The 15,480-nt window shown below is 49.5% G+C and overlaps 1 protein-coding gene across 3 annotated transcripts in view; it reads right to left on the minus strand.

Annotated features, from left to right (window-relative positions):
• Positions 1 to 15,480, minus strand: part of LOC127031583 (fer-1-like protein 4) — a 121,715-nt gene that overhangs the window by 20,371 nt on the left and 85,864 nt on the right. For 2 of the 3 annotated variants that reach the window (XM_050918579.1, XM_050918581.1), the window contains 9 exons: positions 11,544 to 11,675; positions 10,358 to 10,406; positions 9,596 to 9,702; positions 8,879 to 9,010; positions 7,111 to 7,221; positions 6,398 to 6,525; positions 5,022 to 5,192; positions 1,683 to 1,837; positions 254 to 432 (listed from right to left, as the gene is read on the minus strand). In XM_050918579.1, the coding sequence (XP_050774536.1) occupies positions 254 to 432; positions 1,683 to 1,837; positions 5,022 to 5,192; positions 6,398 to 6,525; positions 7,111 to 7,221; positions 8,879 to 9,010; positions 9,596 to 9,702; positions 10,358 to 10,406; positions 11,544 to 11,675 (1,164 nt within the window). The remainder of the gene's footprint in view (positions 1 to 253; positions 433 to 1,682; positions 1,838 to 5,021; positions 5,193 to 6,397; positions 6,526 to 7,110; positions 7,222 to 8,878; positions 9,011 to 9,595; positions 9,703 to 10,357; positions 10,407 to 11,543; positions 11,676 to 15,480) is intronic. The other variant, XM_050918580.1, reaches the window with a different exon arrangement.

The raw sequence follows: 15,480 nt of genomic DNA on the forward strand, positions 1-15,480 counted from the left end.
GGGAAAAACTGAAGCTGAATGGCAGGAAACCTTTGCTGTTGATGAGCTCTAGTCCAGTGTGGAACAGTTTGCCAAGGGCAGAGGTGGGAACTCCATTGCTTGGGACAGTTCCCGCTGGACTGGACAAAGCCCCAGGGAGGAGACGGTGAAGAACAGTTATGTTCTGGCTAAGGGTGTGACCAGCTGGCCCAAAGAGCTTTGCTAGGCTTACAACACACTGGTACTCTGGTGCGAATAAACGGGTTAGTCTCACCTGCACGAGCCCGGGGTTCTCTGCGTTGTAAAGGGACCGAACCTCCACGTGCTCTGGGACCAGTTTGTACCCGTACTCTGGCATCTCATCCCAGTGCTGCAGGACATACAAAGCCTTCTGCTCATCATATGCTGACCAAGTCTCATCGTCCATTTCTCTCTTGTCTTTCACAAAGGCCTCTAGAACACAAGACAGCCAGTCAGAAGGATCTAAAGACGTGTGGCCAACAGTGATTACTAGAGCTGTAAGGGAGAAGGCTGGAGCATCCTAGCACACCAAACATCTATACAGAACAACGGAATGGGACGAAGAAGAAGGGGAGAGCTGTGTAGAAGAGAAGTGGTTAAAAGGCCCAGGGAGCTGCTTTTGAAGAAGGCAGAGTGTAGTGGAGAAATCTTTTGAGTAAAGATCCGACTAAAGAGAAACAAGGGAAAATGACAGTGAGCACCTGCTACCCCATCCCCAGAACAGGAGAACTGGGGGAACCAAAACTCCCCAAGCAGGATCCCTGCCCTCTGGGGGAGTTCAACTACCAGATCTCTGCTGACCAGCAGGACGCTCTCATGGGAGGCTGCATTTCACATGCATATGTGGTGTTGGGAGAAGTAGGTTGTGCTGTTTCCCGTATGCTGATAATACAAACTCTGCATATCCAGCTCAGCCTATGCAGCTAAATCTAGCCTCACTCCATCTGTTAGTGAGACTGGAGCATGCATGAGGCACAGATGGCTCAGGCACAATCTAGATAAGCCTGAATGAGAGGAAGGATAATGGAAAATAAAAGCATAAAGAAAACCCAGTCAGGAGAACTGTCAGTGTCGCTGATGGACAGCTAGTCGCAACAGCTGCATACAGGGACTGTCGGTTGTAGCTTCAATGAAAAATAAGCAAAGCTTTCTCAGGGGGAGTGTTAAAAGAAACAGTTAAACCAAACCTTGCCCACACAGCCTGCGTGACGGGCTGACGCTCAGCAGGGCAGCTAGTCCAGGGGCTCACGCACCAGCTGGGAATTTGTGTTTGGACTGCACAGTCTGGGCAGTGTTCCCACTTGGTATAACTCCATTCTCTGTCTAATTTGAGGCCACATTATGAACTACACTCACATTACTGAACAGTTACTCATATTTAGTGAGTAAACTCCCATCAGTGACTGCTCACCAAAGGGGTTCACAATCAGCCCTTCAACTGTAAACTCTTTGGTTCAGGGGCCACCTTGTCTTGTGTGGTCTGTGCAGCTCTGAACATGCTGCCGGAGCTCCTTGGAACATGTTAACAGTGGCTGAGTGGTTGGTCCGGTCAGTGAGGAGAGGGGGGGTTCAGTGTGCACCCCAAGACATGAGCCTTGCACAGCTGAAGGCTGACAGAAGGCAAGAGCTGGTCACCCTTGAAAACACCTGGAGTTAACTCTCCCCCCAGACACACATGGTACCTTCAGGGAAAGCCTCAGGAGGGACCTTGAAGATCTTGTTGTTCACTTTGACCTCCTCCCGCCTGTACTCTGCGGAGGGGAGAGAGCTCTTCTTGCACAAACTCTCCAAGATCTGTGTGGGCTTGAAAGCATCTCGCCACATGTTATAGCCATCTCTGTGGGGAGGGGAGAGGAGGTTCAGACATGCAGAATTCTCCCTGATGTAGCCATGGTAGATAATATTTATACTGGGATGTGAGAGCTGCCTCCTCTGGCAGACTCTCCACTAGGCAGGTGGGGCTGCCAGAGTACTGTGAAAGCACTCCCTGTAGGCTCCCTAGGGAAGGTTATGAAGCAAGCTGTTGGCTTATCAAGAGACTAAGAACCTCTCCCTCTTGGACAATGAGGCCGTAACAGGCCCATGAAGAGAAATCTCCCACCTCACTTCAACCATTAGCCAATAAAAGCAATAGAAGAAATGACAGCAGTGATCTTTACTGGGAAATTCTGGAGGTAAAGTTGCTGGAGGGTGTCCATACACATGGGGCCCTATCTAAGATGAGGGAGTCCTATCCTCTCTTGTGGAAATGGTCAGCTCACAGGCAACCTGTTCTGTTTGGACTTCCAAACTTCCCTGCTTTGAAATCATTATCTTATTCTTGTGTGGCTCTTTGTATAAGGAGCTAAACAACTTAGCAAGACAAAATTTGCCCCAGTTCAGCTGACGGGGGGCTTTCGAGGAGTTGGGGGCACAGATTAGTTTAGGAACCTTAATATAAATTTAACTGAATTTTTTGTTTGGGAATTATCCCAGTTTCAAAAATGTTTAAGGAATGACCATGATGATGAATGATGTCAATGGATCACTATTATATTCAGGAATAACTAGTATGAATGTATTTGTAGTTCATGTTATAATAATTCTCGGCTGCCACATGCAAAATGTACCAATTCTCTAGAGAGCTCTTAGGAGACTTGGGTTGGCCAATGTTGCAACACCTGAGATTTCAAGTTTGAGTCTCTCCTGCAGACTCACGGGTAAACACGTAGATCTCTGCACACACTACAATACACAAATTATTTTGCTGGGGCACATCCAGTTTTCTGCATTGCTGATTTGCATTTGCTCTATAACTTAATTAGTCCATTTGCATTAAAAGTTGTAATTTTTTTTTAAATGTAAAGCCATTTTGTTCAATGGTAGCCTGTGTTAGTGCAGGCACCGCCCCCACAGCTCCTATTGGCCATGTTTCCTGGCCAATGGGAGCTGTGAAGCCTGCTGAGCTGCCTGGCTATGCCTCTGCCTAGCAGCTGAGCGAGAGAGATGTGTGTCACCGCCTCCGGGGAGCCCCCAGGTAAGTGCACCCCAGAGTCTGCCTCACCCTGTCCTGTGCCCCAACCCCCTGCCCCCTCCCACACCCAAACTCTGCTGTGGTGGGGGTAGGCGCCCCAGCAGTGGCCAGTGTGCCTGGCGCAGAACATTTACCAGCCCACCCAGCCAATGGGCTAAAAATGACGTAGCCCTGACAAAGTCCTGGACCAAGGGAGAGATCAGGATGGAAAGGCAGAGGAGGTCCATTGCCACCTGATACACCGTTGGCATGGCAAGAGCTGGTGTCTGCATCCCCCTTATTGGCACCAGACTCAACGCATGCCCCAGAGCCAGAACCAGAGTCGACAGTTCAGGGACTCTCCCTTCGCTACACAGTAGTGGGGAGCAGTTGGAAGGACCTGCTCTATCCCTGTGCTGGGAGGAACGCCGTGTCAGTTCATACTCCTCCTGGACGAGGAGGAGGAAGAAGAGTCTCCTTGAGGCCTGGAGTGGTCTCAACTAGTCTTATGAGACCTTTTCCTCAGTGCACTCGATGAAGAGCATCTTTTCCATCTCCTGAGAGAGGCGCCAGCTCCAGAGCGTGAAGTGGCAACACGCTCAGAACCCAAGAGCAACCTCCGAGCCAAAGCAGGCCTCGGGGCTGAAGCAGGTTGGATGGCCTGTTCAAGCAGGTGTTGCTTCAGACGAAGATCCCTCACCCCCTGAGTCAGTTAGGTGAATGATTTGCAGACTGGACACCACATCTTGGTGTGCACTTCGCCTAAGCAGAGTAAGCACCTCATGTGGGGGTCATTGTTAGGGATTGCTTCCCCGCACAACAGACACTGTTTAAATCCTGGTGAAAACTTAACTAACTCTAACTATACTAATGCTAGGGGTCTGCGAACTAACTATATACCGCTATCTACAACTTAAAGGTCACGACAAGGGATAGGAATTGTGAAGTTAAGCACCACAGAGCTCGACTCAAGCCACACGCATTAAGAAGGAACTGAGCGGAATTAAGGTGGTGCCGCCTCATATAGCCAGAGAAGGGACTATGAGCACAAGGCATGAGCCCTCCCACCACATATACTGCTAGGGAAATTCTCTGGCTTCAGTGCACTGGGCGCACAAACACCTAAGTGGAATACATGGCTGCATCTACTCGACAAAGAACCAAGAATCTTTTCAGAGAGTCCTGTTGACCTTCCTCCCAGGGCCACACTCCCCACTGCTTCTCTCACTCTCTCCTGGCTTTCTGCCTCTCACATACCCATGCTCACAGCTACAACCAATCAATGCCCCAGGCCCTGCATTTCCAGTCAATCCCCAGGGAAACCCCACAGCTCACATAACTTCTTCTCAGGCCTTGCCATCCTGCCAGTGCCTTAAGCAGTGGCTTATATTGTTTCAGCTGTCACTACACAAGGGAGCATTTAATTGCTCCCTCTGTTTACATTGAATAAAAGGTGCTTAGCTCACCCATAAGCTTTAACCTTCAGCCATGCCTACACTTATAAGCTTACAGCAGCACAGCTGTACCAATACAGCCGTGCTACTGTTAGATCACTCGTGTAGCCATGTTATGTCGACAGGAGAGAGCTCTCCTGTCGACATAATAAAACCAGCTCAATGAGCAGCAGTAGCTAAGTTGGCCGGAGAGTGTCTCCCACTGACACAGCGCTGTGCACATGAGTACTTATGCTGGCAAAACTTATGTACCTTGGTGGGGGAGTTTTTTTCACACTCTTGAGCAACAAAGTTTTGCTGACATAAGTGCTAGTGTAGACATGACCCAAGTCTATGACTGACAGCAGTCATCAGCACCATCCAGCAGAACATCAGCAGGGCTCCATGCTATGTAACTAGAGTGCTCGAATTCATCCAGAAGTGATGGGCTGGATGCAGGAAGCACTGGATGAAACTCTCTGGCCAGTGTAATACAGGAGGTCAGGCTAAATGGTCATAAAGATTCGTTCTAGCCTCAACATGGATGATTTTATGAAAGGAAGTCATATATGCCAGCCTCGTGTTCTGGAACGTACGTGTCATACTGGGAGGCCACTCCACAGTTAGCTCGATGTTTGCTGTAGAATCGGTTCTCCAAGTCAATCTTCGTCTCCCCAATCAGGTCATCAGACCCAACCAAATCATGGTCAAATATTGAAACAGTGAGTTCTGATTCCATCGGAAAGGATATGCTCAGTTCCATAACTCTGAATACAAAGCAAAGAGACGCTCGGTCAGCAGAGATGCTGGAAATCAAGCATGTTTCCCTCCCTGCCCCGGGTCTGATGGCAGAACCCCATGTCTGTGGGCGCAGTGTTGGTGAGGCTCCGGTCTTCCTGCCCCACAGAATTTGCCAGCTCCTGAGCAAGCTGCCTGGTGCTCCTCAGAAAGGAAATATCTAGAAGGGGCAGCACCTTCTCCTGACTAATTCCCTGCTCCAAACACATTGCCACACACAGGGCTGGACACGCCTGGTTCTGTAACCTCAGCAGGAGCCGGGCAGCCCTGATCTGCGAACAGCTCATTACTTCAAACAGCTCATTGTACATCATTCCGGTGACTCTACTCTGTGTTTCAATGGCAGTGGGTTATAATAGGCTGCCAGGTTACAATGGCTTCCTGTTACCTCCCCCACTTTGGACAAGCTAAGATTTCCACCCAGGGTACAATTCAGTGAGCCATCTGCACCACATTCACCCTGACTGCGTGTGCAAACTTGGGGGTACATCCAGGAACACATTTGTGTGTGTGGAACTCTGCCCTCCATTTCTGAATGTTTGCTCCAAGGATTCCTTTGGAGATCAGACACTAAAAATCATGGCCAACCTCCAAATCCCATGATCCTGAGTCAGCAGCAGCAACACAGTGATTTTCCCCACTGGAGTCACAAACACACAGATGTTCCTGCAATGTCACTATGTGTAATGCTCCCCTGGTTTTGGCTGCCAGGGGCCTGGGGTCTCCTTTCTCCTCACCATTTCTTGCTGTTTAAGAAGAGGCCTGGGGCTCTCATTTCTTCACCCTGGAAGAAGGGGTTTCCCAGCTCTCTGATCCCTCCTGAGTGTAGGTTCTAGAGGGATGAGGCTCCTATGCTGCTTTGCCTATATATCAGGTATGGAATTTAGGGGTGCTCCTGTAGTCAACACCCAAGATGTTCTGCCCAGATGAGTGGAAGGCCAGTCAGACAAGTGCACCTACAGGAGCCCTGGGCAGAGCCCCTCAGAGCTGCTGATGTGTGGGACCCATGGTCTAATGTAACGGAGTCTCCAGTGGACAGAGAAAGAACCCCCGATGTCACATTGAGTCCAGAGTGTTGGCTCTGTGCAGCGACCCAGCCATCATCCCTTTCAAGATGCACCAGGGACGAGGCTGTTCCCATTAAACCTGACCCAAGGTAAAGCCTGCTCCTTACTCTCCAAACACAGGATTGAGCTGCTTAGGGATATAGCGGTCCTTTGTGTCCTTCTTCTCTTGCCCAAGTGTTACCACCACATAGGGATCTGCCTTGCCATTGGGGTCTGCCGGAGCCAGGTTCGTTGCCTAATATAAACAAGACAGGAGGTGCTGAGGCAGCCATTCACAGCCCCAGCCATGACGTCCAGGCCAAGTGAGAGCAAGTGCAGGGCACAGGGCAGCAGAGGAGTTTCTGAGATGGAGCACTGAGACCTCTGATCCTGTCAGTCACAGGCAGCAGATGAATCTCTCAAGGACACGCTAGTCATGTGTCAGTACGGAAGCCCTTAGCCAGAGAGTGAAAGCAGAATTGCCAGGTCATCTCCCAGGTACTGCCTCTATGCAGAGCATGGGGAAAGCCCCATCGGCAGTTCCAGTGTCCTTGGAGGTACGGGAGTGGGCAGGTAGTGTCCCAAGGGAGGACGGTGGAAACCCCAGGACTTCGGACATTTGACTCTAAACTGGACAAAGCTCTAGAAAAGATCCCCGTGGGGACCAGTGCTGCTATGGCCCAAACAGCTGGCTGGAAATGGAGCGACTAGCTGGGACCCAATATCAAGACCTTCTCCAGTCCCAGTTTTGTTGGTTCCTTGAATACAGGCTGTGAGATGGCCAGGGATTCTCTAGCTGCTGATCTGGACAAGGTCACCAGGACTCACTGCAGTCACTTACCTTAACAATATAAACTCGGACAAGCACCTTGACGGGTCTGTTTCTGGGAACCCCCTGTGAGATCTTGTGCTCTGTACCTGCCTCCTCAGCAGGATAAACAAAGAATGAACCCTGCAGTGGAGACATTGAACAGGAACAGCAACATTGTGGGGATCAATATCGTGCTACAGAAAATATTTCAAGCAAATTGCAATGCCCAGGATTCGATCCATAGCACTGCTTAATTGTGACAAATTGAAACTGGCAGATTACGTGTCTGTCTGTGCCCTGTGCCAGACCACACAACCCCTGTCTTCTCAAGATAGCGCTACACAATGTGCTATGTTCCCAAAGAGACAGTCAGGGCCTCCCCCCACACTCACCTCAGCAGACATGATCTTCTTTCCTAAGAGACAGACTAGTCTGCAGGGAACTTGCCCCCAGCCCATGACAACCTAGGGCTGGCTGCAGAGGAGGGCAGGGAGCCAGACTATGCAGTTACGTCTCCTACTCACTCCTCTGAAGTCAGTCTCGGGAGCGGACACTTCAGGAGATCATGGGTGAGTGGAAAAAGCCTCCGCTGAAGGAAGGACTTTCAAAGTAATAGTATGAATTATAACTAATTATGTGTCATGGTAGCACACAGACGTGCCAGCCAAGACCTGTACAGAGCTCCTATCCCAGAGATCTTCCCATCTAAAGACTAGTGACACAAGTGTAACAAACAATCAGAACACATGTCCACACAGGCCAGCACTGAGGATTACCTGCTAATTCATAACCCGGGGTGTCACAACACAGCAGACCCAGGCCCTCCCCTCCAACTACTTTGAGACTGAGAGATGCACATTATTTAAGCTGTCTTTAGGGCAGCATCATGCAAGCTAAATTTCACCAGTGACAGACAAACACTCAACAGTAACAGAGCACTAAATACAGCTAAATACTACCTCAAACAGACCTGGCAGGCCCCAAATGTCAGGGAGAGGTGGTTTTGTGAGCTCTGAGACACTGGAGAGGTGGGCAGAGCCACTGTTGTCTGTGGTTAAGATACATGCATCCCCTAGTAGCACAATGGTACCCGAACTCTTCCTGTCGTCCCCACCACCCCCCTAATCAGTAATGGAATCTGTCTGTGCCCCCACTCCACTACTGCACAGCTCACTCAGCAGAGGAGCTTGGGCTGAAGCCGAATGAGGGCAGAGCTGGCCTGCAGGCAGAGCAGGGAGCAGAGCGGAGCTGTGGCTGTGGCTGGGCTGGGGATGGAGCAGGGGGCAGAGTGGGGGTGGGACTGGGGCCGGAGCTGGGCTGGGGGGATTGCAGCTGTGGCTGGGGACAGAGTGGAGCTGTGGCTGGGACCAGAGCTGCTCTGGGACAGAGCAGAACTATGCAGCACTTCCTCCTCACCCCCGGTGGGGGCTGGCCCTGGCCCTACTACATGCCCCCCCAAATGTTCCTATGTGGGGGGCACACCCCACAGTTTGGGGACCACTGCCCTAGTGGCTACTGTTTGTTTCAGTTCCATGGTGCCCAAGGAATGGCATGAAACTTGTACAATGCAGCTCTGCCATGAGAATTTCATGCAGGAGACTTTATGCTACAAGGCATTCCTCCTGACTACACGCTATAATGAAGGAATTTAGTGTCCCAGTTCTTTTCTTAGTGAAGAATAAACGGCTAAAAATGTTCAAAAATGTTCTTATGAGGCTAATTGCTTTCCCCTCTTTCATGCATTGCTGTCATTTTTTATTTCACGCACAACATGAATGGCACTCACATGACACAGTACCTTATACTTCCCCACAAAGTTCTCATCCTCATTTCCATCCTCATCCTCATTTGCCTTCCCCCGATGAAGCGGAAAGATATACAGCCAGTCTTCAAAATTATCAAACTCGTTTTCCAGCTCTGAGCTGTAGATCTGAAATAAACTGCAAGTTATTTAGGCTCTTTCCTTCCAGCTGTCTCCCCAAAGGGAAGGAAAGAGTTAATGTGATCTAAGGATGATTTCCCCCATTGACCATGTGGCCCATTCCGGCCTGGTTCTATGGCATTTCGGACAGTGTCCAAGGGAGATGAGGGCACTCAGCACCAAGCCGGATCAGGCCCTTTGCTCCAGTGGAATCCCCATGAAAGGTAAAGGGAGCTGTGCATGTGAACAGATGGCAGGGCTGAGTGTCGGCATTCTGATTAGCTTTGCCCCTTTACAGGGGAGGGATAGCTCAGTGGTCTGAGCATTGGCCAGCTAAACCCAGGATTATAAGTTCAATCCTTGAGGGGGCCACTTAGGGATCTGGGGCAAAAATCAGTACTAGGTCCTGCTAGTGAAGGCAGGGGGCTGGACTCCATGACCTTTCAAGGTCCCTTCCAGCTCTAGAAGAGAGGTATATCTCCTATTATTATTATTATTAGGATCTGTGCTGTCACAGGTGGCAGGACAGCGAAGAAGAAGGAGCAGGAGGGAATAAGCTGAGACAGAGCAGATCAGTCACCCTCAGAGACTTACCTGCAGCGTAGCTATGAGTTTCCTTTTGGGCCTCACTGGCTCGGCTTCAACTATCACTCCATTTTCTGCTTCCACATCAATAGAATCCACATTTAAGTTCCCTCCATCTACAAAGCGCATTAACGAGATCATGAAATGTCCTGGCTTCTCCAAACAAGGTATTTTTCTCTCTGATTTGTATGTCACTCCATGACATCATCTCAGCAATAGCTTTGGCTTTCAGACAGTCGTTTGAAAACATGATAAAATATCATTGTGCTACATGACAATCAATGTCTTGTAAGAACTGTCCTCAAAAAGCATTTCCACTATTTAGCTTCATGGAAGAACATGGGGCATTTGCAGAGCACAGAGGCCAGCAACAGAGATGACAGAAAGTCACTAAGGACTTGGTACAGAAAGCAGAACCATTTGCCGACTGTGCATATGTTGTGTCTGGCACAAGAGTAGGAGAGATGACAGTGGCTGGGCAGGGGAGGGCCTGTGTCAGGGCTTGGGTATAGTAAAACAAAAATAAGATTCTGAAGCAGTTGGAGATCTGATCTATTTTATCAGACTGAGGGGCACAATCTGTGAGCCAGGGAAACAGCCCAGCAGCAATCTCTCTAGCCCCCAGTGCTATCAGCTTGGGGTCTGCACTCTGCTTCCAACTGAACAGCTGGTGGAAATATAGCACCAGCATGTGCAGTGTCATCTGACGTCAGGTCAGGATTTGGGAATGCCAGCAAACTCCGTGTGTACCTGGCTGGTCCAAGAACTCACCTGCCTCATTCGGGTCGTCGTTGTCCCCGTCCTCCTCATCACTATTGCACTGAAACACACACCCGTTACTGCATTGCTCAGCCGGCGAACGCTCCTAGCTCATTTCATGCCAGAGTAGCCCCTCCCCTTATAACATGATTACCTGGCATACATAGGAGCCAACTTCTGCTCTCGCCGGTGGGTGCTCGACCCCATTCTGCCCCCAGCCCTGCCCCGACTCCACCCTTCCATGAGGCCTCACCCCTCCCACCCCTATTCCAACCACTTCCCCAAGGTCCCTGCCCCAACTCCGCCCCCTCCCTGCCCCTATTCTGATTCCTTCCCCAAATCCCTGCCCCGGCCCTGCCTCTTCCCCACCTCCTCCCCTGAGCACGCCACGTTCCCGCTCCACCCCCTCCCTCCCAGAGTGGCCAAACAGCTGTTTGGTGGCAGCCATTCAGGAAGTGCTGGGAGGTAGGTTGAGGAGCAGGGCTGGAGCACGCTTGGAGGAGGTGGGGGGAAGGGGAGCTTGGCTGCCGGTGGGTGCAGAGCACCCACTAATTTTTCCCCATGGGTGCTCCAGCCCTGGAGCTTCCACGCAGTCGGCACCTGTGCTGGTATTATTAGATTGATTAACACTATTGTGGGGGGTGGGGGCGCACAGCTGGGATAAGGACTACACAGCACTGTAGTTACATGCTGCTGGGTTCAGCTCATTAGCCAAAGCTGCCCAGTGAACGAGACAGGCTGCAGAAAAAGAACCTTGGGGCACCTCCTATTCTCTCGGGGCTGAGTGGAGGATGGTTAGGAAGGAGCAGTAAGATCCCCATCACTGCAGTGTGACTGTCCAGGGCAAGTGAAGCCATGTGTAACACCCCCCCGCCTCATGACTTTTGAGCCCAAATCTCATTTTCAGAAGTGACACAGGCACTTTGGGCCAAATTCTCTCAGCACTGCAGCATCGACCCCTGGGCACCCTGCCACCCAGCCGAACTCTCAGCCCTGAGCGAGGTGCCCACAGGGTGAGTAGGGGATTCTCAGCAGTCAGCATACTGAGCAGGGAGCTGCCTATGCAAACCAGCAATTAAATGCTGAGACCAGGGCCAGAGCTGAGAGGCTGGATCCACACAAGTACTGCAATATTTAATTCCCATTGATCTTGCGGCTGTCATGCCAATAAGGGACAAAGGAAGTGACAGACCATTACCTGGTTGCTCATTTCCTTTAAGGACTCATAGTACTTAGACCACCAATCCAGTTCTTCCAACTCTGGCTTTTCCTCCACAAACTCATCCTCTTTCTTTATGAGTTTATTGATAGGAATTTTCTTCAGAGGAGCCTAAGAACACACAGCAAAGGGCTGAGAATCAGGAAAGGCCAAGCATGGGTTTCTGTGAGTCAGATATAGTGGACTGTTTTGGTGCTTCATATTAGAGAGGCTTTGTCCCGCACCACCCCAGGGGCTCAGCTTTCACAAAGGCCACACCACATGACTACCTGTGGCCCAGGTTTTGTGCATTTCTACCAAAGCAGCACTATTCCCACCAGAAAGACAACCCAAGGTATTAGCTATGCCAGAGCTCCTGGCGCTCTCAGCAAGTGCAGGAGGACAGCAAACAGGCAGGAGCAATGTGGAAAGGATTCCATTAAAGCAGGTACACCTGCCTTACATGAGAGCCCTCCGGGTGCTACGCAGGCTGACCGTGGATGAAGGCGATCTCCACACACGGGACAAAGGATTAGACCTTTCTAGGCCAGGCCCTTTACAGATGTACCATTCATTCCCCAGTGTGCTCTTTCACATTAACAGTCAATCAACAAAAGCTGCCCTTCAGACACCAGCTAAGGCTGCTAAGTGAAAGTGATGCTCTTCCTGATCACGTCATTTGCAAACACAACCCCCAAGTCACGAGGAGGTGGCTAGCTAAAGAGCACCTTGGGCCAGGCTCTCTGGCCTGCTCCGTCCTTAGTGCTGTGGGGATGGCATTCAGCCCTAACTCCCTTCCTGGGGACACATCTAGCATCAGGGAGTCCCCAGCAGCCTCTGACCCACAACTGTGCTCTAGCTATTCCCAGCTGGCAGGTGGCCACTGTGGACTATTGTCAGCAGATGGAAGCTAGAGCAGCCTCTAGGCTGGTCTAATCTGCTCCTTGGTTGAGACGGGGCACAGAATCAGGAAGGCAGAGCCAGTGCTCCGACAGCAGCCTACAGCCAATGATTTTAGTTCATTATTCATTTATTGTGTGATTATGATTAACTAACATGTTATGTTATATATAATCATTGTATGCTAAATAGAGTTAAGTTGTAGGATTATAGAAGTATAAGACTGATCAGTATGTAGAGGGAATAATCATGTATTAGGTAACTAAGTAAGTAGGGTTGAAATGCAAGGCCTGCAGGCTGAGGCCTGCAAGCTTTTAGCTTAGCTATTTCAGGCCTTGGAGCTAAGAAATGCTGATGTGAGTGATTGAAGACTAACCCGATGCCCTGAGATTAGGGGAAAAGAGATACCACGTGACAATATTGCAAAAAATTAGCCAGAAGATTAATTTTAAATCATAAAAATGCTGTAAAGTCACATCTGTCTCCAACATGTGCCTTAACCACAGGGTATAGGTTGTGCATCAGTGCTAATGAGAATAAAGAGAGCCTACAAAACCTGTATAAATAGAGGTCCCCTAAGTTTCTAGGGGATATCAGACCAATAAGGAAAAAAGAGGGTTGACACTTTTATGGACATGCACAGAATGTAGGTATACACAGAATCACATTATAAACGGGGGTGCCCAGAGCAGGAAAATTGAGCTCCCTATGGGAAATTCCATCAGGAACCAGCCCTCTACTGATGATCAATCCAGAGACCTATCAGTCCCTAACATTATTGTTAAGGATGTGAGTATAACTTGTGCATAGGTCTGTATAGAATTCCTATATGTTTGGGTATTCATAACTTTAATTGTAACTTGAATAAAACTTGTCAATTAGACTAGACCTTGTATGTGTGAATGTCTGTGTGGCCATTACCCTTGGTCTTTATGTGCTCCTAGAGACTCTAGATCTGAAGCAAGTAGCAGAGGTAGCTTTCACTCTGTTAAGTTTGAAACTGTAGCCACCAGAGCCGAGCTCACAGTGCTGTAACACCACATTACAAAATTCATTTAAAATAAAAAGCTACAAGTCCCTCAGCTGAGTACAGCAGCAAATACAGCCCATTGTTGTTAACAAGTATAAAGAAATGCCAATTTGCTCACAACAGAACAACTTTGACTCATACACTATCTGCTTCTCAGTGGTCTACAATCACTGAGTGGGAGCTTGTCAGAAGAGAGAAGGTGAAGACCGTGGAGACGATCGACATTAGAAGAAGGGGTAGGAAAACAGAAGAGGCTGACAACAAGGAAGAGCAGAAAGGAAGTGTGTCTGGAGCCATTTAGCCTAGGAACCCTTCAGCAGGGACAAGGAGAAACTGCAGGCCAAAAGCAGGCCAGGGATGGTCAGGAGCCTAACCAGTGAGAAAGCAGTAAAGCACTGAGAGGAACTGCCAGAAAGAAGAGGAGCAGATTCTGCTGACATTTATTGCAACGCAAGGTCATCTGTCACCCGACTAAAGAGAACAAGTGAGTGTGACCCTAACAGCATCCCAATGCAAAAGAGGAAGGGGCTCTCTGGTATCTGGGAGTGAGTTTCAGCTGACCGTTATTGTGTGGTGCATTTACGGAGGACAAATGCAAACTGACAATCTTATTGGAAATCATGTTATCGGAGTGTGTCTGCCAGGCAAGGCAAAAGTCACTGCACCCTAGACAAAGGAATGTGGTTCCTTCACTTTGAAGATACTTCCAAAGTACATCAAGAGACAATGACTATCAAGCCAACAAGGAGAGGAAATAACCATTCAGCATCACGCCAGGGGGAGGGGATTTCAGGAACAGATCAGTTTGCATTTTAGAAAACACCAACAAAGGAAGAAGCCAGCACAGAACTTCCTTCATCACCCGAATACATGTTGCCTTCCTCACAGCTTGAATGATCTTTGCTGTGGGGGAAACCTTCAGCAGAATCCATTTCAGAGGTTTACTGGGCTATAAAAGAGAGGGGCAAAGAACCCCAAAAGCCAAGGAATGAGCACTCAGTGGAGATCCTGAGCAGAGGAGTGAGAAGGTGGATTGGTTAGGAAACTATGATGAACAAAGGCTGTAGCTTGTTCTTAGCCTCTGGAAAGTGTTTTTCACTTTTATTTGCATGTGACCATTTTAGCACTATCCTTTATACTTGAACTCAATTAAAATCCCATCTCCTTTTGTTAATAACCTTGCTTTACTTTTAATCTAAACCAGCCCAGTGCTGTGTTTGAATTGAAGTGATAGTTAACTCCACTTAAAGTGATAAGCTGTGCAGTTCCTCTCTGTAGAGGAGCAAAAAAAAACTTATTATTCCTCTGAATGATCCAAAAAGGGACTTTGCAGAGGAGGAGGTTACTTACCTGTAACTAGAGCTTCTTTGAATGATGGTCCTTATCTGTATTCCACTGTGAGTTACACATATGCATCATGCACCTGGAGCCATGTTTAGACCGGGGTAGGCAAACTTTTTGGTCTGAGGGCTACACTGGGTTTTGGAAATTGTATGGAGGGCACTGGTTGTGCCTCCTCAAACAGCCAGGTGTGGCCCAGCCCCTGCCCCCCTAGAATATCAGGGTTGGAAGGGACGTCAGGAGGTCATCTAGTCCAACCCGTTGCTCAAAGCAAGACCAATCCCCAGACAGATTTTTGCCCCACATCCCTAAATGGCCCCCTCAAGCACTGAACTCACAACCCTGGGTTTAGCAGGCCAATGCTCAAACCACTGAGCTATTCCTCCCCACATATAAATGTAAATATATGGAGACATACCTTTCTCATAGAGCTGGAAGGCACCCTGAAAGGTCATTGAGTCCAGCCCCCTGCCTTCACTAGCAGGGCCCTATCCACCCACCCCCACATGTTTCTTGTCCCCTGAAGTCCCCCCAGGAGCCCTGCCCCATCCACACACCCCTGTTCCCTGTCTCTGGAACCTCCACTCCTGACTGCCCCCCGCTGTCCCATCCAACCCCTCCTCTCATTCCTGACTGCCTCCCCAAGACCCTGCCCCATACAACCAC

Source organism: Gopherus flavomarginatus, chromosome 11 (assembly GCF_025201925.1).
Source record: "Gopherus flavomarginatus isolate rGopFla2 chromosome 11, rGopFla2.mat.asm, whole genome shotgun sequence".
In the NCBI taxonomy this organism is placed as follows: domain Eukaryota; kingdom Metazoa; phylum Chordata; order Testudines; family Testudinidae; genus Gopherus; species Gopherus flavomarginatus.